We start from the raw sequence: 25,317 nt of genomic DNA on the forward strand, positions 1-25,317 counted from the left end.
GGATCGAAGGTTTCAAAATGTGCAGCAATCCTTCAACAATCTTTTGTTTTTTAAAACAACAGTCCTTTTCCATTTCAGTCTGCAATCAAAAATTCAGAATCATCAGTCTTTACAACACACTTTACTGGCAGGGAGATATGGCCAATATATTGAGAGCATCTAGCTCATGTGGGCCATTAGTTAGTGCAAGGAAGAAGAGCCAGTAAGAGAATAACAGTAACACCACCCATATGACCCACGCCTACTTAATGCTGAGTTGCTCCTGTATTATCTAGCAAACAGACTTCAAGGGCCCACGTATTGTGCAAATACTGTGCTAATTTAGCTTGCTTTGGCTGAGATAGAGGTACTACTTTTGTCTCCAGCAGTGGGCTGAAGTATCTCTGTTCTCAATTGTTCTTTGGGGTTTGTGATCACAGTTAGGCAGTCAGTGATATGTAAGAAATGTTCTGCTAGTTTATTGAGCTTAAGAAGCAGAAGTTTAGATATGATGCATTAGTTAGATAAAGTACACTATTGAGACATGGTTCACTGATAGGAGGTTCAGATATCGGACGGCCAATGGGCTGTTTAGTACGGAATATTGCAGTCCCATTAAAGTTGTAGGGGCAGCATCCTCCTGTCAAGACGTGTGAGGGAAGGTGTCCCTCAGTCCTCTTCCTCTCCTCTGGTCTGTCACCTACCTTACCTAGTGAGTACTGCTTGATGCAGACTGCTGTCTGGGTACCACCCTGAAAAAGAACCGCTGCCTACAAGGATATTTTGATGAGAGCTCCCCTCTGCCCCTGAGTCTGTTCTATTCGTGGTCACTGCATGGACTCCAGTGAAGTTACTCTAATGCAGAATTTGGCCCCTTAACTGTCTTGGCCCCTGCCTAGGTTTTCCAGCACAGACGTGGTGTCTCTTAACTTCCTTGTGGTACGACATGGAGTGACCTGCCCCCGCTAATTTAAACCTGCAACACAAATGATTTAACCTGTGCCATAATCTGTAAAACTTCGAGAGCCAAAGAACTACTCCCAAAAGTCACTACTTAAAGTAAAAATTAACGACTTTGTTTTTTTTTAAAGTCTAACACAGAATAATTAACTGACAACAATTTACAACTCCTTTCTCTAACCTATCTTTTACTTTTCCTCTATAATACTGGTCCGATAAAATCTTGATTAAGATTTACCAAAAATTCAAATTTCAAAGCCATCTGTCGAATCTTCTCTTTGTATCTTCCTGTCATCTTTTCTTCTGAGGGAATATGTTTCACAGGTCATTGATAGATAAAGGGACCTTTTGAGAGAGCTTTTCTCCAGGAAGTCTACCTATGTTGGGGGAGGGGGTCAGCCAGGTTGTGGGGCCATGGACGGGGTTCAGACAGTGGGTGGAGGTGGACTGGGAGGGCAGGGCAGATGGGGTTGTGGGTAGGGTGGGGGGTTGGACAGTGTTGGGAGGGGATGGGGGCAGAGAGACCTTCGGGGTGGGGTAGGGTGGACGGGGTTAGGGAGGGGTTGGGGTGGACAGGGTTTGGGGTGGGTAGGGGTGGGGGTCGGCAGGGAGTGGGGGCTCACGCGGTGTGCTGCTGTCTCGTCTCCTGAACGGGGAGCAGACTTCACAGAAAACTCCCGAACCCCAGAGGAAATCAATTAACCGAATAATCAATTATCAGAACAAAATAGTACCCACCCATCTCGTCTGGATAATCGAGGTTCCTCTGTATAACCGTCGGATTATCTTATGTCACAATTATGTCCCCTCTCAATCTTCTTTCTCATGAAAACAGCCTCCAGTCCCTCAGCCTTTCCTCGTAAGACCTTCCCTCCTTACCTAGTAAATCTCCTCTGAACCCTTTCCAAAGCTTCCACATGTTTCCTATAATGCGGTGACCAGGACTATGCGCAATACTCCAAATGTGGCCAAACCAGAGTTTTAAACTCCAGTTACCACCTCTCAGCCCAGCTCTGCAGCTTATCTATGTTCCTCTGTACCTGAAAACATCCACAACTCTACCGTGCTTAGTGTCATCCACAAATTTACGAACCTATCCTTCGCCCTCCTCCAGATTGATTATAAAAATGACAAACGGCATTGACCCCAAAACAGATCCTTATGGTACACCACTAGTAATTGAACTCCAGGATGAATATTTCCCATCAACCACCACCCTATGTCGTCTTTCATTTTGCCAATTTCTGATCCAAACCGCTAAAATCACCCTCCATCCCATGCCTCCATATTTTGTGCAACAGCCTAGTGTGGGGAACCTTATCAAATGCTTTACTGAAATCCATATACACCATGTTAACCGCTTTACCCTCCCCCACCTGTTTGGTCACCTTCTCAAAGAACTCAATCAGGTTTGTGAAGCATGACCTACTCTTCACAAAACCATGTTGACTATCCCTAATCAACTTATTCCTTTCAAAATGATTATAAATTTTACCTCTTATTATGCTTTCAAACACTTTACTTACGATGGAAGTAGGTTTCACTGATCTATAAATATGAGGGTTGTCTCTACTCCCCTTTTTGAATAAGGGGATAACATCTGCTATCCTCCGGTCTCCTGGCACTGTTCCTGTAAACAATGATGACATAAAGATCAAAGCCAAAGGCACTGCAATTTCCTCCCTGGCTTCCCAGAGAATCCTAGGATAAATCCCATCCAGTTCAGGGGATTTATCTATTTTCACACTTTCCAGAATTGCTAACATCTCCTCATGAACCTCAATCCCTTCTAGTCTTGTTGCCTGTGTCTCAGTATTCTTCTTGACAACACTGTCTTTTTCCAGTGTGAATACTGACGAAAAGTATTCATTTCGCACTTCTCCTGTCTCCTCTGACTCCGCACACAACTTCCCACTACTATCCTTGATTGACCCTAATTTTACTCTAGTCATTCTTTTATTCTTGATCTACCTGAAGAAAGCCTGAGGGTTTTCCTTGATCCTGTCCACCAACAACTTCTCATGTCCCCTCTTGGCTCCTCTGAGCTCTCTTTTTCAGTCTTTCCTGGCTAACCTATAACTCTGAAGTGCCCTAACTGACCCATCACATCTCCTCCTAACATAAGCCGCCACCTTCCTCTTGACAAGAGATTCAGCTTCCTTAGAAAACCATGGCACCCGCACTCGACAACTTCCTCCCTGCCTGACAGGTACATTGTTATCAAGGACACGCAGTAGCTGTTCCACATTTAAATTGTGCCCATCCCCTGCAGTTTCTTTCTCCATCCTGTGCATCTTAAATCTTGCCTAATCACATCATTGTTGCCTTTCCCCCAGCTATAACTTGTCTCCTGTGATACATACCTATACCTTTCCATCACCAAAGTAAGCATAACGGAATTGTGGTCACTAGCCAAAATACTCACCTACCTCCAAATCTAATGCTTGGCTGTGTCATTACCCAGTAACAAATCTAATGTTGGCCTGTCTACATACTGTCAGGAAATCCTCCTGCACACATTGGACAAAAACAGATCCATCTAAAGTACTTGAACTCTCAGACTCCCAGTCAATACTTTGAAAATTAAAGTCACCCGTAACAACTACCCTGTCACTCTCGCTCCTGTCATGGATCATTTTTGCTCTCCTATCCTCTACATCTCTGGCAAACTCCCAACAGAGTGGCCTCTCCTTTCCTGTTTCTAACTTTAGTCCATACTACCTCAGTAGATGAGTCCTCAAATGTCCTTTCAGCTACGGTAATACTGTCCTTGACTAACAGTGCCACACCCCCTCTTTTACCCATTTTCTCTATTCTTACTGAAACATTTAAATCCCGGAGCCTACAACAACCATTCCTGTCCCTGCTCTTCCCATTATTCAGTCAGTGCTTGTAAAAGATGGTGTGGATTTTAGTTGAGCTGACGATTAGACTTGCTGGTGAAGCCTTTCGCAAATATGTTTTCTATATTTTCTGTTTGCTTGAGCTTTCAGTATCTCTGAACTGAAAATGTGTTGCTAGAAAAGCGCAGCAGGTCAGGCAGCATCCAAGGTAAAAACAATGACTGCAGATGCTGGAAACCAGATTCTGGATTAGTGGTGCTGGAAGAGCACAGCAATTCAGGCAGCATCCGAGGACAGGCAAAATCGATGTTTCGGGCAAAAGCCCTTCATCAGGAATAAAGGCAGAGAGCCTGAAGCATGGAGAGATAAGCTAGAGGAGGGTGGGGGTGGGGAGAGAGTAGCATTGAGTACAATAGGTAGGTGGGGAAGGAGATGAAGGTGATAGGTCAGGGAAGAGAGGGTGGAGTGGATAGGTGGAAAAGGAGCTGGGCAGGTCGGACAAGTCCGGACAGGTCGAGTTACTGGAGGTTAGAAACTAGGATGAGGTGGGGGAAGGGGAAATGAGGAAACTGTTGAAATCCACATTGATGCCCTGGGGTTGAAGTGTTCCGAGGCGGAAGATGAGACGTTCTTCCTCCAGGCGTCTGGTGGTGAGGGAGCGGCGGTGGAGGAGGCCCAGCACCTCCATATCCTTGGCAGAGTGGGAGGGGGAGTTGAAATGTTGAGCCACTGGGCGATTTGGTTGATTGATGCGGGTGTCTCTGAGATGTTCCCTAAAGCGCTCTGCTAGGAGGCGTCCAGTCTCCCCAATGTAGAGGAGACCGCATCGGGAGCAACGGATACAATAGATGATATTAGTGGATGTGCATACAATAGATGATATTAGTGGATGTGCATACAATAGATGATATTAGTGGATGTGCATACAATAGATGGAGCAGGAGAATCGACTTTTCGGGCATGAGCCCTTCAGGAATCATTGTTACTTGGATGCTGCCTGATCTGTGCTTTTCCAGCAACACATTTTCAGCTCTGATCTCCAGCATCTGCAGTCCTCACTTTCTCCTAGTATCTTTGATGAAGTCAGCATTCATTGTCCATTCATAATTCCTACTCTCTTGAATTGTTGCAGTCCATGTGGTATGGGTGACTGCTGTTAAATAAGTGAATAGATAGTATTCCTGAGACATGTCAGATATTGTTTTTTTACTCTTGTACTTATCAGGATAATTTGCAAGAAAAAGCAAAATGAAAGGAAAACAGCATTAATATTGTGGAAGGAGTGTGCTGGTTTGTTTGTACATTCTGATATTTTTAAAAAATTTAATTCATTTATGGGATGTTAGCATTGCTGGCTTGGCCAGCATTTGTTGCCCATCTAATTGGAGTCAACCACTTTGCTGTGGGTCTGCAGTCACGTGTCGACCAGACCAGGTAAGTATGGCAGTTTCCTTCCCGAAAGGACCTGAGTGAACCAGTTGGGCTTTTCCATCAATCGACAATGGTTTATGATCACCATTAGACTTTGAATTCTAGACTATTTTTAATTAATTCATTTATGTGGCCTGGTGGGATTTGAACCAACAACCCAGAACATTTGCCTGGATCTCTAGATTAATAGTTTAACAATTATGCGACTCGGCCAATGCTTCACCCTTCATTCATTCATGGGATGTGGGTGTTGCTGGCTGGCCAGCTTTTATTGTCCATTCCAAGTTGGAGTTGAGAAGGTCGGGTGCCAAGCTGCTGCCTTGAGCTCCGGCGGTCAATGTGCTGTAGGTTGATCCATAATGTCCTTAGGGCAGGAATTCCAGAATCTTCACCCAATGACAATATATTTCCCCATCAGGATAGTGAGTGGCTTGGAAGGGAATTTACAGGTAACTGTGTTCCCATATATCTGATGGAGAAAGTGAGGACTGCAGATGCTGAAGGTCATAGTAGAGTGTGTGGTGCAGGAAAAGCACAGCAGGTCAGGCAGCATCCGAGGAGCAGGAGAGTCGATGTTTCGGGCATAAGCCCTTCATCAGCAATGAGGCTTGTTAGCCAAGGGGGTAGTGGCAAGCTTCTTTTGGAGCTGCACCCATCCAGGCAAGTGGGGAGTATTCTATCACAATCATGACTTTTATCTTCTCAGTTGTGGTCAGGCTTTGGGGAGTCAGGAGGTGAGTTAGTTGCCTTTGCCCTGCTCTTGTCGTCACTCTATTTATATGGTGAGTCCAATTGAATTTCTGGTGAATGATAAACCCCCCCCCCAGGACATTGATCATAAGGGATTCAGTGACAGTAACAGTATTAAATGTTGAGCAGCGGTGGTTAAATGGTGTCTGATCAAACAAAATTTTAAACCAGGCAAATCTACTCTTCTACGATACAATATCCTCTTATTGTCACTTGTGCCCATTGTAAGAGTACAGTGAAAAGCTTGTTCAATGTCTGCTACTTTATGGCGACATCCTAGGCATAAGTACCTAGGTACAAATCTTGGATACAGCAGGGGAATAAAAGTAGTTGCATCACTTTTTAGAGTTGAAAAATAAGATTTTAAAAACAGGAGGACATTAAAGGGTTGACATTATAGTAAGGTAGGAAATTTCAAATAGGCATGAGTGTAGCAGCTCAGCGCAGGGCCTCTGCACATGGTCTGACCACCCACATCAGACCTCAGTTCAACAGCTGTCCCTGCTCTGCTCCAGGCTTCAGACTGCTCCATACTGGCACTCAGTTGTTCCAAGGTGAGTGCCAGGGCTGCCTCCCCTGTGCCAATTTTCACCAGGGACTTGATGTCTGCGTGCTGCTCCAGTGGCCAACTTGCTGCCAGTGCCTGCGCTGCAACAGTATTCACCTCCGGCACTGAGAGGAGAGAAAAAGAAGGGGGACAAAAAAGGTAAAAGAGAATATGAGATATTAAAGGATTAACTTGCTCTGCTGACCTACAGGAAATTGGATGTCCCAAGGCTAGTGTGGAATGTCTCTGCCTTACAGGTAGAATGTAAGGAATTTACATTCCCATCCCTTGCTATTCAGAGCCATTTGCATGACCATTTCCTAGTTATTCAGAGTAAAAGAATTACGTTATCATTCCCTATTCATAAATCAATAAGAACATTGCAATCAAAATTCTGACTACTCCCTGCAGTTTAAAAAAAAATTCACAACAGATTTGACCATTTAAGGGATGATTTGCATTATATTGTTTCTGGAAATGATGCGATCACTACTTTGTGTCTTGAGTGGCATGTGACTGTGGGGCACTGGCTGAGGTTTGTCTTGTGGGCATTATTAACTGTAATGTAAAGGTTTTGAATAAAGGAAGAACTGCCCCTTTGTTCAGACAGATCCCTTGACATGGCTTTGCGAGCATTGCGAAGAGTGTTAAGGGTTTCTCCACAGCCTGTAATTGCTTAATAACTTTTGTTTGTGCACACAAGTTGGCGTGTTGCAGTTGCATCAAGAGTCTAAGAGTCTCAAGAACAAAGTACCTAACAAACCGGTGGAGGAGAGTAAGTCTGACAGGAGCGACCGACTCCGCTGCCATCTTGACTGTTTGTAAAGACATAGTCTTGAGAAATGATCCAGTGAATAGCTGTCACCTATTTCGTTGAAACAGATGCAGTGTATAAATTAGTTCTTACAGCCTGTGAAGAACAGGGCCCTGTCTAATGACACATGTAGCTCCTGATGTACTATAACGTCATAAGCAGAAGTCAGCTGCTATATCATTCAGTGAGAACAAGGCTGATCTGATGATCCTGAACTCTACTGTCCTACCCCATTCCATTATCTTCCATTCCCTTTGTGATTACTTCTCTGTCAATCTCAGTCTTAAATATACTTAATGACACAGCCTCAGCCCTCTGTGGTAAAGAATTCCATGGATTTGCTACCCATCTCTGTCTTAAATGGGTGATCGCTTATTCTGGTTACTGATGTTCAATTTGGGATCTGTCTGAATCACTTGGCTCCAGACCTCGTTGCTGCTTTATTCTAAACATGCTGAAAACACCTGAATTCTTCAAGTGAACCTGGTGTTGAGTGATTTTTAACTTTGTACACCCCAGTCCAACACCGGCATCTCCAACTCATGGCTACTATTGACCCCATTAACTGCCGGCTTAAAGTGGAGAGGATCTCCAAGAAGATTGTACATATCGATACAGACATCCAGTTTCTACAGAAATGCAGGCAAGCAGGAAAGATCCCAAAAGGATTCAATGTATAATTTCAGTAACATCACACTATAAACCTTTGCTATAAATTCTGTGTCTTACAGTTGTGTACTCCACAACCACCTGATGAAGGAGCGGCGCTCCGAAAACTAGTGCTTCCAATTAAATTGTTGGTCTATAACCTGGTGTTGTGTGATTTTTAACTATGTACACCCCAGTCCAACACCGGCATCTCCAAATCAAGTGAAGGAAGAGTGTCTAGACATTAACACAGTATTTGAATGTGAGAGAGATCAAGAAACCCAGTAAAACTGAAGTCAATAAAGGAGTGCCTTCACTGACTGGATTCATATCTAGCACAAAGGTAGATGGCTAGTGTTCAAAGCCAGTATGCTTCAAGACATTCCCAAGAGCTCCTCAGGGTAGTCTCTTTGGCCCAATTATCTTTAGGTGCTCCATCAGTGGGGATAGTATGACTGGTCAATGTTTCATTTTACTTTGCAGATTCCAAAGCAACCAGCGCCCATTTGCTGCAGGAGCTGGCTAATATTCTGACTTGGGCTGAGAAATAGCAGGTATTATTTGTGCCTCACAAGTACTGGGCAGTGAAGAACTCTGACTGGGGAGATAGTTAAATTCTCTCTTTCCATGTCCAGGCCTGGGCTGACAACTGGCAAGTAACTTTCTTGCCCCATATGTCATAGGCAGTGACCATCTCCAACAAGGGAGAACCTGACCATCGCCCTTTCATGTTTAATGTCATGACTGATGTTGAATATCCCATTATCAACATCCTGGGAGTTATCCTTGACCAGAAACTGAACTGGGCCATCCATATAAATATTGTGGTGACAAGAGCAATCCTGAGGCTGGACTTTCTGCAGCGTGTAACTCGTCTGTTTTTCTCCAGGGCCTGTCTGCCATCTGCATGATACAGCTCAGGAGTGTGATGGAATTCACTTACCTGGACGAATGCAACTCCAACAAGATCTGAAAAGGATTAACACCTTACACGACAAAGCAGTTCACTTAATTGACACCCAACCACCACCTTTATGCACAGTGGCCATGGTTGTACCATAGGAGATAGTGAGGACTGCAGAGCTGAAGAGTCAGTTAGCTGGATAAAGCACAGCAGGTCAGGTGGCATCTGAGGAGCGGGAGAATTGACGTTTCCAGCAGGATCCTTCATCAGAAGTGGGGATGGGGAAAGGAGGCTGAGAAATCGAGGGGGTATGAGACTGGGGAAATATTAGGTGGGATTGCAATAGGTGGATGCAGCTAGGAGGTGATTGTGACAGGTCGTTGGGAACGGTGAAGCAGACAGGAATGAAGATGGACAAGATAGGTCAAGAGTTGGAGGGTTGGATCTGGGATGTGGGAGGGGGCGGGGGGGGTGGGGAGATTTGGAAACTGGTGAACTCTATATTGAGACCATGTGGTTGTGGGCATCTGAGGCAGAATGTGGGTGGCATTGTTTAGGTGGTTGTGGAGACTCAGAATGGTCATTTTGGGTGTAGGTGTTGAAATGGATACCCTCTGGAAGGTGGGGTTGGGTGGTGAGAATGGACCAGAGATGCTCCCTGAACTGTTCCACAAGTTTGCGCTTGGTCTGTCCACATCAAGAGCAACGGATGCAGTAAATGAGGTTCAAGGATATGCAAGTAAATCTTTGCTGGGTTTGGAATGATCCTTTGGGTCCTTGGATGGAGGTGAGGGGTGGGGGGTGGTGCTAGATTGGGGAGAGGGTTGGTGGGCACTATCTGTAAGATGTACTGCCGTAGCTCATGAGGGATTCTTTGACAGCATGTTCAAAAACTCCAACATCTGGAAGGATAAGGCAGCAGATGCCAGGGATGGTCATTTACAAGTAGCGCCCCCTTCCCCCCCCCCCCCCCAGCAACATACCATCCTGACTTGAAGCCATATTGTTTGCCTTCACTTTTTTTTGCTGGGTTAAAATCCCAATATTTCTTCCTAACAGCACTGTGTTGCAAGAACTGCAGCAGTTCAAACCTGAAGCTCGCTGCCACCTTCTCCAAAGCAATTAGCAATAGATACCAAATGCTAGTGATAGACAGTAACCCCACTGCACATTCCATGAATGTGTTTTTTTTTAAATCTGCTCATTGCACCCAAGTTGATACTCACCTTGATAACCAGGATAGAATGTGGGTATAGCAGATCAGGAGATTACAGATTCTTGCTGAATGCAATTCTGCTGGTGCTGATGGCACCGAGTATCTTGTGTGCCTAATTTTGACCTGGTGAGTGTGTTCTGAATCTGTCTTGCACACGTTGGTGTTCTGAGTGAAGACATGATTTTTGTCATCACATGGTCTAACTATGTCCGTTCCTTCCATGAACAAATGCGTCTGTGACAGGTAGTTTGATAAGGACCAAGCCAGTTTGGTTTTGCTCTCTGATTCCCTCTGATCTTGCTGCACACCCATTCATCTAAATTTATTTTTCAAGACTTGGCCCACTTAGTAGTGGTGCTTCCAAGCCAGACTTGGTGATGAACATTGAAGACCCCACCAATCTGTGCCCTTGCTACTCTCAGTGCTTTCTTGAAGTGGTGTGAAACAGGAGCTGTAGAGATTAATCAGCTTTCAGAATGTTCACTGCTAATATTTGATTGTGTCATAGGGCTTCATGGGATTTGAAATTATTTTTGAGAGCTCCCAAATCCATGCATTCCTGGGAAATGTGTAGCCAATGTCCTGGAATAAGACATTACCAGGGATTGTGATGGTGTCTGGGATAATATTAGATATGGTATAAAAGTCACCAAGTATGGTTATATCAGATTTGTATCTTGATGAGTTTGGATGGCAATCCTCCCAATTTTGGTACAGGACTTCAGATATTAGTCAAGAGAACTTGATAGTGTGTGCCTTTGTCATTTCCATTGCCTGGATCGATTTCAGAAGAATGGTCTGTTTAACTTAGTCTGAATTGACTAATGTAGCAGATTGATACAACTGAGTGGCTCACTGGATAACTTCAGAATGCAGTTATGAATTAACCACATTGCTATGGTTGTGGAGTTGCATATAACCAGACCTGGTAAAGATTGATCTCCTTTCATAAAGAAATTGTCATTAAACCCCATACAACCTGGTAGTTTCATGATCACCAAAACTGAGCTTCCTATATAATCCCAGATTTATTAATTGAATTAATTTGAGGTTTGGTGCCTCAAATCATACCTCACCAGAGAGGAGAGAGATGTTGAGGGGGTGAAGGATGTGGATGTATGGGCAATTTGAGGGGTGGGGATGGTGGGGGGAGGGGGAATGCCTTTTGTTTAATGCAGATTCTTGATGATATACAAGATTTTAGTTTTCTTGTGCTGTTCTCAGTAAGTAACCATCTTTATGGTTACTTTATCTGATGTGATTTGCATTGTGTTTCTGAAAGTACTTTGTGCATGACACATTTTCACCAAACACTAATGTGGCTTTGTGTGGGGGAAACCGTGTCTCACTAACTTGATTGAGGTTTTTTTGAAGAAGTAATGAGGATTGCTGAGGGCAGAGTGGTGGATGTAATCTATATGGATTGCAGTAAAGCGTTCGATAAACTTCCTCATGGTAGACCAGTTAGCAAGGTTTGATCACATGGAATACAGCAAGAATTGTCCATTTGAATACAGAGCTGGCTCAAAGTTAGAAGACAGAGGGGTGGTGGTGGTGGAGGGTTGCTTTTCAGACTAGAGGCCTGTGACCAGCGGTGTGCCACAAGGATCGGTGTTGGGTAATTACTTTTTGTCATTTATATAAATGATTTGGATGTGAACATAAAGTATGGTTAGTAAGTTTGCAGATGACACCAAAATTGGTGGTGTAGTGGAAAGTTAAGAACATTGCAGTCAGTTATGCTGTAACAGGGTAACCCATTCTTGTGCAACCCCATGTTGTAAGAAAATTGTATAATAGCAACACCATTTAAACTAACGGGGCTGGAATCCGGCTATAACCAATGCACACTTTAAAAGTTCGCACTTTAGAAACATGCTACCAATTCATCAATTGTGTTAAAGCAAATTCGTATGAACCAAACTTGCATTATAGCAGAATGACCTGTACCTTAGAGTACAATGGCCCATCTGATCAAGATCCCAATAGGCTGAGGAGTGGCAGATGGAGTTTAATTTAGATAAATGTGAGGTGCTGCATTTTGGAAAGGCAAATCAGGACCGGGCTCATACACTTAATGGTAAGGTCCTGGAGAGCGTTGTTGAACAAAGACCTTGGAGTGCAGGTTCATATTCCTTGAAAGTGGAATTACAGGTAGACAGGATAATGAAGGCATTTGGTGTGCTTTATTTTATTGATCAGTGGATTGAGTATAGGAATTCAGAGGTTATGTTGCAGCTCCACAGAACATTGGTTAGGCCACTTTTGGAATACCGGGAGCAATTCTGGTCTCCCTCCAATCAAAAGGACGTTATGAAACTTGAAAGGGTTCAGTAAAGATTTACAAGAATGTTACCAGGGTTGGAGGGTTTGAGCTTTAGGGAGAGGCTGAGTAGGCTAGGGCTATTTTCCCTGGAGGGTTGGAGGTTGCGGGGTGACCTGATAAAGGTTTATAAAGTCACGAGGGTGTACAATGCCTTTTCCCGGGGGTGGGGGATTCCAGAATGAGAAGGCATAGGTTTAAGATGAGAAGGGAATGATATAAAAGGGACCTAAGGGGTAACATTCTCATGCAGAGAGTGGTGCGTATATGGAATGAGCTGCCAGAGGAAGTGGTGGAGACTGGTACAGTTGCAACATTTAAAAGGCATCGGGATGGGTATGTGAACAGGAAGAATTTAGAGGGTTATGAGCCAAATGTTGGCAAATGGGACTGAATTTACTGAAGATGGACGGGTTGGACTGAAGGGTCTGTTTTCGTGCTGTCTCTGAATTGTAGATACCTGTTCCAGTTGAAATGTCATTTCTCTGCTTGCCGAAGTGACATTGTTTCTGTAGCCAACTAAAAATCTATCGAGCCATTGTATCGTAGCTTGAATTGCTTCTGTATTAGAATGCAGGAGGATAAAAATGGACAAAGCTGGGAATAAATGTGCATCAAGAGTAAAGTTGGAGACATTTACAGATTTTCAGCATTACAATCTACTTCTATTGCTGTTGCAGTTACAAGTTGTATTCTGGGGTTTGAGTGCCATGTGAAGATCCAGTGACCACCTGCAGCTACCAACTTAAATTTAAATTCTGACAGCCATGACAGATGCAGTATGAGCTTGATGATTGTCATCGAAAGAAGCATTCATACCCTGAGTTTAGTTCTTAACATCATAATGTTGTCAACTCATTGATTATGGGAAATGAAGCCGAGCAATATGTGAACAGTTACCTGAAAGTGCTATTTGAATATTAATAGTGGGTATTTAATATCAAAGCATATGCATAATAACTATCAACTATTGAGGGATTAGTCAAAATCTGTTATGAATATCCTAGCAGATATTTGTTATCGCCTTCTTTAATTGGAAAAATTTGATAATGGTTGCAAAAGGCTGCTTGCTGAATTAGCAACTCCAAAGCAACTGCTTCATTTGTACCAAATCTGTCTCTTTTTTTTTTTTGAAATACTAGTCCTAGTTTCAGAAAGTTTATCTAGCCATCGTTTGAGAGAGACCAATATAGAATGTCCCAGGATTAAGTTAGTGACCAGAGAAGGTTGTGGGTTAGGAAGTGGGCAAGTGGAGGTGGAACCCACGATCACATCCTTCTGCAAGGTAAAGAACAACAGGTACATGGGAACACCATCAGCTGCAAGTTCTCATCCAAACCACTCACCATCCTGACTTGTAAATATTTCTCCTTCACTGTTGCTGGAAACAAAAGATCACAAAGAAAGAGAGTAAGCTTGCAAGCCATATCAAAGACTGACAGTAAATTCTGCTTTAAATCTTCTAATAAGAGGCTAAAGCAAGCCAAGGCTGAGGTAGTGGTAATGGGGAACCAGAAAACGCTAAGAGGTCAAATAAATATTCTGCACCAGTCTTCACAGTGGAAGACAGTAATAGCATTCCAAAAATGCTCTGTTATCAAGGAGCAAAAGGGAGAGATGAAATCAATATTATAACTATTACTAGAGAAATTTACCAGAGAAACGAATGTGTCCAAAAGCCGATAGTATGCAGGAGTAAGTGAGGAATCAGTCAAAATGTGTGGCACTGGAAAAGCACAGTTGGTCAGGCCGCATCCAAGGAGCAGGAGAGTCGATGTTTCAAGCATAAGCTTATCATCAGGTAGAAAGCTAAGAGAAAGTTTATTTATTCAGAAGATGAGGTGGAGAGAGGGGCTAAGGAGCAAACAATTGCTGGAAAAATCACCCAGAGAAAGAGAAGATCAGTTGGACAAAGGCCTACATAATGAGCACAGCAGATCAGGCAGCATCCGAGGAGCAGGAGAATCAACATTTCAGGCATAAGCCCTTCATCAGGAAAAGAGCTGCTCCTTTGCTGTCTGACCTGCTGTGCTTTTCCAGCACCCCAGACTCAACTCTGATCTCCAGCATCTGCAGTCTTCACTTTCTCCCCGTGGATAATGATCAGCCTAGGAGAATGGCTGCTAATTGGGACTCGTTTTGGCTAACAATGAATGGTGTGAAATTGCAGACAAGGCCTGGTGGCTCAGTGGTTAGCACTACTGCCTCACAGCACCAGGGACTCAGGTTAGATTTCAACCTGGAGCAACTGTCTGTGTGGAGTTTGCACATCCTTCCTGTGTCTGTGTGGGTTTCCTCCAGGTGCTCTGGTTTCCTCCCACAGTTCAAAGATGTGCAAGTTAGATAAATTGCCCATAGTGTTCAGGGATGTGTAGGTTGGGTGCATTAGTCAGGGTTAAATGTAGGGTAACAGGGGAGGGAAATGCGTCTGGGTCGGATCATCTTTAGAGGGTCGGTGTGGACTTGTTGGGCCAAAGGACCTGTTTCCACACTGGAGGGATTCTATGAATAGAGTGCAGGCCTGAGAGGTTATAGATTGTGGTTTAATACAATAGTGCTGCAGATATCCTCATGGATGCTTCATTTTGAGCTTCTAGACATATTTAAAATCTATACTATCCAGCATGATAGTATCAAATAACACTAGAGAGGTTATTCTCAAAGTGAAGATAGGACTTCGTCTCCACAAAGACTCTGCGAAGGTCACTCCTACCTAACTAATCTGGACAGATGTATCTGCAAATCTTTATTGCACATTGCCCAATTTAGCCATGTCAAAATGGTTTAAATCAAATCAAAATTCATATTTTTAAGTGCCTCTTACCACAGTACATAAAAACAGAGAAAATAGGTGCAGGAGTGAGCCATTTGGCCCTCTGAGCCTGTATCCCTATTCAATATGATCATGGCTGATCATGCAATATAAGCCCTTCTTCAGGGCATATGCCCGAAACGTCGATTCTCCTGTTCCCTGGATGCTGCCTGACCTGCGCTTTTCCAGCAACACATTTTCAGCTCTGATCTGCAGACCTCACTTTCTCCTCATGCAATATGTTTCCCATTCCCACTTTCTCTCCATACCTCTTTATCCCTTTAGCTGCAAGGGCCATGCCCAGCTCTTCCTTTAATATATTTAATTAACTTGATTGAGTTTTTTGAAGAAGTAACAAAGGATTAATGAGGGGAGAGCGGTAGATGTGATTTGTATGGTCTTCAGTAATGCATTCAACAAAGTTCCCCATGAGAGACTGGTTAACAAGGTTAGATCTCGTGGAATACAGGGAGAACTCTCCATTTGGATACAGAACTGGCTTGAAGTTAGGAGACAGGAGGGTGGTGGTGGAGGGTTGTTTTTTCAGACTGGAGGCCTGTGGCCAGTGGAGTGCCATGAGGATCGGTGCTGATTCCACTATTTTTTGTCCATTTTATATAAATGATTTGGATGTGAGCGTAAGAGGTATAGTTAGTAAGTTTGCAGATGACACCAAAATTAGTGGTGTAGTGGACAGCAAAGAAGGTTACCTCCAACTACAATGGGATTATGATCAAATGGACCAATGGGCTGAGAAGTGGCAGATGCAGTTTAATTTAGATAAATATAAAGAGCTGCATTTTGGGAAAGCAAATCAGACCGGGACTTACTTACTTAATGGCAAAGTCCTAGAGAGTGTTGCTGAACAAAGAGACCTTGGAGTGCAGGTTCATAGTTCCTTGAAAGTGGAGTCACAGGTAGATAGGATAGTGAAGAAGGCGTTTGGTATATCTTCCTTTATTGGTCAGATCATTGAGTACAGGAGTTGGGAGGTCATGCTGCGGCTATACAGGACATTGGTTAGGCCACTTTTAGAATATCGCATGTAATTCTGGTCTCCTTCCTATCTGAAGAATGTTGTGAAACTTGAAAGGGTTCAGAAAAGATTTACAAGGCTGTTGCCAGGGTTGGAAGATTTGAGCTATAGGGTGAGGCTGAATAGGCCAGGGCTGTTTTCCCTGGAGCATCAGAGGCTGAGGGGAGACCTTATAGGGCTGAGGGGCGACCTTATAGGGCTGAGGGGCGTGGATAGGAAAAATAGATAAGGTCTCTTCCCTGGGGTGGGGGAGCCCAGAACTAGGTTTAGGGTGAGAGGAGAAAGATATAAAAGGAACCTCTGGCCACGTTTTCATGCAGACAGTGGTACGTGTACAGAATGAGCTGCTAGAGGAAATGGTGGAGACTGGTAGAATTGCAGTATTTAAAAGGCATATGGATGGGTTTATGAATAAGAAGGGTTTAGAGAGATACAGGACAAATGATGGCAAATGGGACTAGATTAGGTTAGGATATCTGGTCATAATGGACGAGTTGGACCGAAGAGATGTACTGTACATCTCTATGATTCAAATGTTCTCTAAAGCGCTAGCATACAAAGAGTAACAAAAAGATGGGGTACTGGGCTAATGGTCGGATACTTGGTAGTGTGGATGAGCAGAGGGATCTTGGTGTCCATGTACACAGATCTTTGAAAGTTGCCACCCAGGTAAATAGTGCGGTGAAGAAGGCATATGGCGTACTGGCTTTTATTGGTAGTGGAATTGAGTTCCGGAGTCCTGAGATCATGTTGCAGTTGTATAAGACTCTGGGGCGGCCGCATCTGGAGTATTGTGTGCAGTTTTGGTCGCCATGATATAGGAAGGATGTGGAGGCACTGGAACGGGTGCAGAGGAAGTTTACCAGGATGTTGCCTGGTATGGTAGGAAGATTGTATGAGGAAAGGCTGAGGCACTTGGGGTTGTTTTCATTGGAGAAAAGAAGGTTTTGGGGTGACTTGATAGAGGTGTACAAGATGATTAGGGGTTTAGATAGGGTTGACCATGAGAACCTTTTTCCACATATGAAGTCAGCTATTATGAGTGGGCATAGCTTTAAATTAAGGGGTGGTAGGTATAGGACAGATGTTAGGGGTAGGTTCTTTACTCAGCAAGTCATGAGTTCGTGGAATGCACTGCCAGTAGCAGTGGTGGACACTCCCTCTTTATGGGCATTTAAGCGGGCATTGGATAGGCATATGGAGGATAGTGGGCTAGTGTAGGTTAGGTGGGCTTGGATCGGCGCAACATCGAGGGCCAAAGGGCCTGTGTACTGTGCTGTATTCTTCTGTCTATCTACCTATCTATCTATCTATCATACCTTTATCTAGCTTTATACTCAAAGCCCCTTCCAATGAAGGCAAGCATGCCAATACCTTTTTTACTATGTTACCTTAACTGTGCTGCCCCCTTCAATCATCTGTGGACCTGCATACCCATCTCTCTACTTAGCAATATTCCTAAGGGTTCTGCCAGCCATATAATTTCCAGGGGATAGTAAGGACTGCAGATGCTGGAGATCAGAGTTGATAAATTGTGGTGCTAGAAAATTCACAGGTTAGGCAGTATCTGAGGATCGAGAGAGTCGATGTTTCAGGCACAATCCTTCATCAGGACTGTATAATTTCCACCTGTACTTAACTTTTCAAAATGCATTACCTCACATTGGTCCTGATTTAAACTTCTCCTGCCATTTTTCTGCCCATGCCTCCAAGTGATATATATGCTGTTGTATCTTCTGGCACTCCTCCTCACTGTCCACAATTCCACCAATCTTTGTATCATCCACAAGCTTACTAATTAGACCAATTATGTTTTCCTCCAAATCATTTATGCAGATCACAAACAGCAAAGGTCGTAGCACTGCTCCCTGTGGACACCCAGTAGTCACAACCCTCCATTCTGAAAAGCATCCTTCCACTGCTACCCTCTGTCTCCAATGACTAAGCCAGTATTGTATCCATCTTACCAGCTCACTCCTGATACCACGTGACTTCACCTTTTGTACCAGTCAGCCATGAGGAATCTTGTCAAAGCCTTTCTTGAAGTCCACGTCGACAAAATCAACTGCTTTTCCCTCATCAGGCATCTTCATCACCTCAAAAAAACTGAAGTTAGTGAGGCATGATCTCCCCTGCACAAAACCATACTGTTTATCGCCGATAAGTTCATTTGCTTGTAAATGCTTAGATATTGTCCTTGAGAATCTTTTCCAATTTCCCTACAACTGATGTGACGCTCACACCTCTGTAATTTCTTGGATTGTCCCTGTTAGCCTTTTTAAACAAGTGGGGCAATATTAGCTATGAGGAGTACTTGTGTTGTGGAGAAAATATAGAGAAAGGTCTCTTATTTGCAAACAGAAAACCGTGACACCTGAGAAAGCAGATTCTTGAATGCCCACAAATCTCCGGGTCCGTGGAGTTTTATATCATGTTTCTGTTAGCTTATCAGCATGTCCAACTATGTTAATCAAAATACCTCACTCTAGCTACACAATAAACCAGTGGTGTTAGTTCCCATTGTCTCTTTAGTTGTACATTCTACTTAATGTTATTCTAATGGCTTGGTAGATATTTATTGCTAACTCTGCTACAGTGATCTTTCCATTCCAGACTAACCTGTCATGATAGATATTTAGCTATTCCATCTATTACAATAGTCTTCTGTCTCAAGCAGACTCTACTAACTATTAATTAGATATTTTAATGTCCTGTCTCAAATATTTATTGTCCCAATCCTGTCATAATAACACTTGAGAAACATGCTTTATTACTTGTGTTATCTCATCTCGCCATAGTGACCTTTCAGTCTTAATCTTACTCTGCTAATTGGTGTAAGAGCACTCCACTATGGCTATTCCATCTTGCATTCCACAGATCACAGATTGCCAGCGGTCTTCATGCTTTAACCCTTCCCATGCTTTCATGTTCTTTATTTTCCATACTTGCAAACTCCATACAAAGCTGGAAGTGATCACAGGTCCCTGACGCTATGAGGCAGCAGTGCTAACCACTAAGCCACCGTGCCACCCCAGAGAGGCTGAGGTTATCTTTGAGCTGAGGGGAGAACCTGATTTTGGTGTTCAAAGTTGAGAGGCAAAGCTCGGGTATTTCAGAAGAAATATTTTAGCTTCGAGAGGTAAATAAACAGAAGGATAAATTTTAGCAAGGGACAGGAAATTTGGAGAGGATTTGAGGAAAATCCTTTACAGAGCACAATAGCTATCTGGTAAAGGGCTACTGAACCCAAGTATTTCTCTCCTCAGATATTACCAGACCTCCTGAGTTTCTCCAGCAATTTCTGCTTTTCCTTTCGATTTCCAGCACCTGTAGTTTTTTTTTGATCTTTTGTTTAGTGGTTATCTGGAACTCATTGCCTGAAAGGGTGGTAGAAATGGGAACTCTTAGAACATATTTAAGTTATGACTTGGAGGTGCCGGTGTTGGACTGGGGTGAACAAAGTTAAAAATCACACAACACTAGATTGTTGTCTAACAAATTTATTTGGAAGCACTAGCTTTTGGAGCACTGTTCCTTCAGGTAGTTGTCCAAGGATTGTCCAACCACCTGCTGAAGGAGCGGCACTCCGAAAGCTAGTGCTTTCAAATAAACCTATTGGACTATAATCTAGTGTTGTGATTTTTTTTAACATTTAAGTTTTATTTAGATGAGAATTGAAATGCCAGAACCTACAAGGGTACAGCTGGAAAATGGGATTCGATAGATGCTTGACCATCTGTGAATGTTAAAAAATTCTTGAAAATTTGACCCTGAGCCTCTGGAGGATATTGGGAGGGATGGTCAAAGATGGTAGGGTTAAGCAGTGCTTAATAGGCATTGACTCATGCAAAAGTGCAGTCCTGCAAATAGATTTGTCACATCATGAATCCATCTTTGTGTACACAAGACTAGATATAGTAAACTGAGCTCAGTCCTCCTCTTCCCACATACAGTCTGACAGAGATCACGAGATAACAAGGAGTAAGATTCATGGCTGATATGTTTAAACCACTTGCATGCAAAATTATCCTTGTCATGCAAAGATGACCTTGATGTTGAGATTTTAGTAAAGGAAAGACTGGTCTAAATCAGCTTAATTTGGCTAAACAGGTTTGGGTAAATTTGCTGCAGAATTATCAGAATCCTTGGTTTTTGTCATCAATAATTATTGATGTTACCCATTTGTACACTCTTGAAGGAGGCCTGTATGTTTGGAAGTGGTGTCTTTCAAACAAAACGTAAACTTGTGGTCAGACAGTGCTCTCAAGTGATGTACAAGATTTATGGCATTATTTTGAAGAGAACTAGGGAATTGTCTTGGTGCATGGCCAATATTTATCCCTAGAATAACATGACTGAATACAGATTATCCAGTTTGTTGGATTCTTGCTCTGTAAATTTGTCTGCCACTTGAGTCACTACAAAATGATCAAACATACAAAGTGCTTTCATATTTAGATTCTGAAAGCCATTTATATCAAAGCAATTTTTCTCATTTATTTACTTATTTACTTTCTCTAGTATAAATTGAATGAATGCTTTATAATCCTCATGGACATTATTTCCTTTTGCATTTTTAAATTTTATGCAGACGGCACAGACTCAGGAAGAATTCAAATTGGAAGATCTAAAGACATTAGAACCAAGTAAGTATTTCTTGTGCCACCTGTATTCGTGAGAAAGGTGGTAGTTGTGAAACGAAGTTGGAACCAGACTCTGTCTAGATATCTGACACCTTAGATTTATGTCATGACAGAAAAGATGGTATTCTGGAATCTTCCTTACGTCCCTCTGGATCTCTTTCCCATATGCCGAGATTTTCAGTCAGCTCTCTTCAATAGATGTTGAGCTTGAGATACTTTCATTTTAGCTGTAAAATATTTTGGGATATTTTTCTATATTAATGGCTCGAATGTGACAGTTTAGACTTTTCTTTGATGGTTCACAGGAGTAAGTACAGATAAATAACACTAGGTCTGTCTCATTATTCCTTTCATAGAAGTCAGTGGTCTCTACCCTGTACACCGTGTTTTCCTTTCCAAGTATCAATTTACCTTTTAAGTTGTCCTTTTTATTTAATCCCTGCTCTTAGTCAAGACCAGTCTGTCCCTCAGTCCTGAAGTTGCCTTTTTTCAATCTATATCCCCATTCAGAGGGTGTGGTTCAACTTGAAATTGCATTCTAGCTGAATCTTTCCCATTCCATTCAGCTGGGATAAATGTGCAGGTAAACCTTCAGTCACCTATCAAGAATGAAAAGTATAACTTGGTAACATTTCCTCACTGTGCAATTGTATAATGAGCTCTACATTTTAACTGTAAATAGCTCAGAATGGAGGAGTGGTTGACATTCAGTGATCCCACTGGAAAATATGGGTAAGTCAATTCTAGATGAGCATAAGGTTGGACATGACTCTGATTCACTCCATCCAATTAGGAAAAAACACGAGTGGATCTTTGACAGTACCTGAGAAGAGAGACTCGACTTGGTTTAAAGTCTTATCTAACATTGCAGCACTCCCTCAGTACTGCATTGAAACTTAACACTGAATGAGTGAGATTTGGATTCTCGACCTTCTCCGAAACAGGAGTGCTACTATTGAATCAAGCCTGATACCAAGGATATACTTGAAACAATGCAGTGATTATACGACCTCTAAAGATCTGATTATTTTGAAATTCTTCAATATTCTTGGTTTCTCCTTATCATGTCTCATTGCCAATAAGATCACTTTATAACCAGTTATCAAATCAGCATTGCCTGCTTCGCCAAATGCCAACCTGAGCATCTGGAACAAAAAACTCATTTTCTGTCAGTAAGTTTGTGGCATCTACCCTATAGTTAGTTTTCGAATAATCCACTGACTGCTGAGTGAAGTCCCCAGTCTTAACCTGTTTCATGTTCAGTGAAAAAATGTGCTTTATATTTTTATGTATGAAATAAATCAAATTATGTCAGCAGTCTTGATCAACCCTATCCTAAAAGATGAGCCTGTTGTGTGTGCAAAAGCATGGGAGTATCAAAGTTAATGAAATAAACACTGGGCAACAAAAATTGTATTGTATAGGTCGAACCATTGGCATTTACTTTTTTATATCCGCTCCTTCATGCTTTGAGAGTTGGGCATTAAATCCCTTTGTCAACTTAAATATGATTGCAGAAACTGCAAATTAAATACCTGTATCACTATTACCTGTGATTGTGGGTGGTATGGATTAAATCCCTGTAATTCTTTACAATGCTGCTTTTAATAGTAGACTTTGGTTTGTTTTTTCCTTTTTTTCTTTACAGTTATAAAGAACATTCTTTCTTATAACAAAGATTTTCCTTTTGACGTTCAACCTGTCCCTATAAGGTAAATGATTTAATTTGGACACTTTTCCATTCAAATTTTTTTGTTTAAAAATAAATAATCCAACTTGATAATTTGCATCTGTTCTTTTTTTTATGGGAATGTGATTTTCCTGCAGAATATCAGGAATTGTTAGTGCTGCTTCATGCAACAGGGCTCAAGCTTGACTTTTGTCTGGTTTTTAAATACATTTTCTCTGCTGGCTGATTTCCATACTATTTACATGAACACGTGAGATGGTGCTAAATTTTGTTTCATGCCAGAGTGAATTGTAATTGTACGGTATAAGGAACTTTGGTTTCTCTAAACACTTGGCAACTGACTTTGTTGAATTGCTGTCCCCAATTTTTTGTTTGTTTGAAGTCAAATAGCCTCAGATCAGAAAGAGTGCTGAACATTTGCTGATGTCCCCAAATTGCCTTCTATTTAGCTTCCCAGTGGTTGGGCAAATGGATTGAGAAAGGAGTTGAGTTCAGATCGCTTGTATGTATGAGTAGGCGAATTGTAAATTTTACATGTAGCCTCTGTGCCTTCATCTGAGGGAGGGGAAAAGCAGTCAGAGATTTTGTCTACTTTCACCCCTGCTGTCCTGATCTAGGAGCAGCAGAAATCGATAGAATTGAACTAGACTCTGCTTCCATTAACCAAATAGTACATATTCTGGAAATCTGGAACAAACAGAATGCTGGAGAAATTCAGCAGGTCTGGCTGCTTCAATGGAGAGAGAAAAACAGTTAATGTTTCCAGTTCAGTATTACTCCTCTGTTTGTGAAGAAGATGTAATGAGACCTGAGTTTTTCCAACATTCTGTTATACATTAAGCAATTGGATAGTCAGAATGTTAGGGTTGTTGGAGACTTGTGCCTTCTCACAGTTGCTAGTTAGGTAGTCTTGCCAGTTGGATGGCTTGAGCCTGCATATAAGAGTTTAGAATATCTTTTCTTCACATCATCCATTTTTTAAAATTGTAGCTACTTAACAGCATGAAGCTCTGCACTGTTGATGAAACTAAAGACTCTTTCTAAGATTCCAGCATTGCACATCATTTAAATAAAGTTTATTTTTCATTAATGTTACCTACATTCTGCATTGAAGATATTTTTTCTCTCCTGTCTTCCTCAGCAAAGGCAGAGACTTTGTGGAATATGATTCCATAGTTGTTTAATACCTCTTTGGACTTTATCTAAGCAGCCATGATATACTACCTGGGTTCACACAGTAAATGTTGGAAAATGTGCAGCATCAAAGCTAAGCCAGATATTTTTGCCAATATAAGTGCACTTGTGCACTTTTTAACTTGGTGTTTGTCAGTGAGTTGAGATCTAGCTGATTTCATCACCACCACCACAACCACACTATGCCCCCACCCCTCCCAAACCACCTTTTTAATTGAAGGCATTGAAATCAACTACAATATTATTGCTATGAGAATAGATTAGTTAGCTCAGTTGAGCCTTGCACCCTCTGGTCTGTGTTGTTTACTGGATTAATCCAAGGTTTTGACGCAATTTCAAACATAGAACCTCACAGAACAATCAAGTGTAGCAAGTGCCTTCCATTGGCAAACATGACTTGGTGTCAGGTGGAGAGAGTTTTAAATGTTGAATGATCAGTGTTATTCTACAGTTTATTAATTACTATGGAGTTTAACTTTTAGCCTTGACCAAGGTATGTGCATAGCAAGAAGAAACTTAATGTGTACTCAGTCCTGCATTTCACATTTGATTTTAACATATTGTGGTACTTGAGTCAATTTTGCATTGTAGAGATGCTACTCGAGTAGGGAAAGCATTAGTGTCTTGTTCTTATTGTGGCAGGAAAATCCTGGCACCTGGAGAAGAGGAGAACTTGGAGTTTGAGGAAGAGGATGAGGCTGGAGCTGGAGTTGGATCACCTGATCTTTTCACCACCAGAGTTCCAGGTTTGTTTTACTGACGATGCCCCCTCTACCCAACTGATATGATTTTGCTTGTAGCTAATTAAAAAAAAATGCATTCCGCAATGGATATGTCAGACTGCTATGCGTTAACCTTGATGTTGAAGTTAATGTCGTTTTGAGGGTAACATGAGAAGTATAAACATGAAATTAGATTTCATTGATAGGCTTCTTCTGCACTGTACAATTCTATCAATCTGTACTACCAAACATGTACTCCCACCTGCACTAGACCCACACTCCTATACGAGGCCTTCAATGTTATGACATTTCAATTGCTCATCCAAGTACGCTTTAAAGGTTGTGATGTCCTGCCTCAACTACCTTCAATTAGTACAGTGCATTTGGGACACCTCCCCAACACGCATACACACACATACTCCTCTCTCTCTGGGTCAGCAGGTTATTCTTCAAATCACCTTTTGCCTTTCACTTCAAAATTATGCTTCCTTGTTGTTAACTCTTCAACTAAGGAGAACAGCTGCTTTCTATTCACCCTGCCCATGCCCCTTATAATCACCTTCACCTTATCAGATTCAGCTTATCCACCCTCTCTTGGTGAAATGCTCCATCCCAGGCAACATCCTGGTGAATCTCCTCTGCACCCCATCTGGTGCAATCACATCCTTCCTATGGTGTGCTGACCAGGATAACGCACAGTACTCCAGCTGGGGCATAACCAAAGTTCTGTACAGCTCCAACATAATCTCCCTGCTCTGATAATATGTGTCATGATTGATTTATCCACGTGCTAATTGGCATAGGG

General features: G+C 42.3%; 1 protein-coding gene across 2 annotated transcripts in view; it reads left to right on the top strand.

The window, feature by feature from the left end:
* aida (axin interactor, dorsalization associated) overlaps positions 1–25,317 on the top strand; it is a 101,187-nt gene that overhangs the window by 41,671 nt on the left and 34,199 nt on the right. For both annotated transcript variants that reach the window (XM_043687334.2, XM_043687335.2), the window contains exons 4-6: positions 20,855–20,909; positions 22,555–22,618; positions 24,433–24,536. In XM_043687334.2, the coding sequence (XP_043543269.1) occupies positions 20,855–20,909; positions 22,555–22,618; positions 24,433–24,536 (223 nt within the window). The remainder of the gene's footprint in view (positions 1–20,854; positions 20,910–22,554; positions 22,619–24,432; positions 24,537–25,317) is intronic.

This window comes from Chiloscyllium plagiosum, unplaced genomic scaffold (assembly GCF_037043375.1).
Source record: "Chiloscyllium plagiosum isolate Xiang-an unplaced genomic scaffold, Cpla_swu_hap1 HiC_scaffold_3, whole genome shotgun sequence".
NCBI lineage: Eukaryota > Metazoa > Chordata > Chondrichthyes > Orectolobiformes > Hemiscylliidae > Chiloscyllium > Chiloscyllium plagiosum.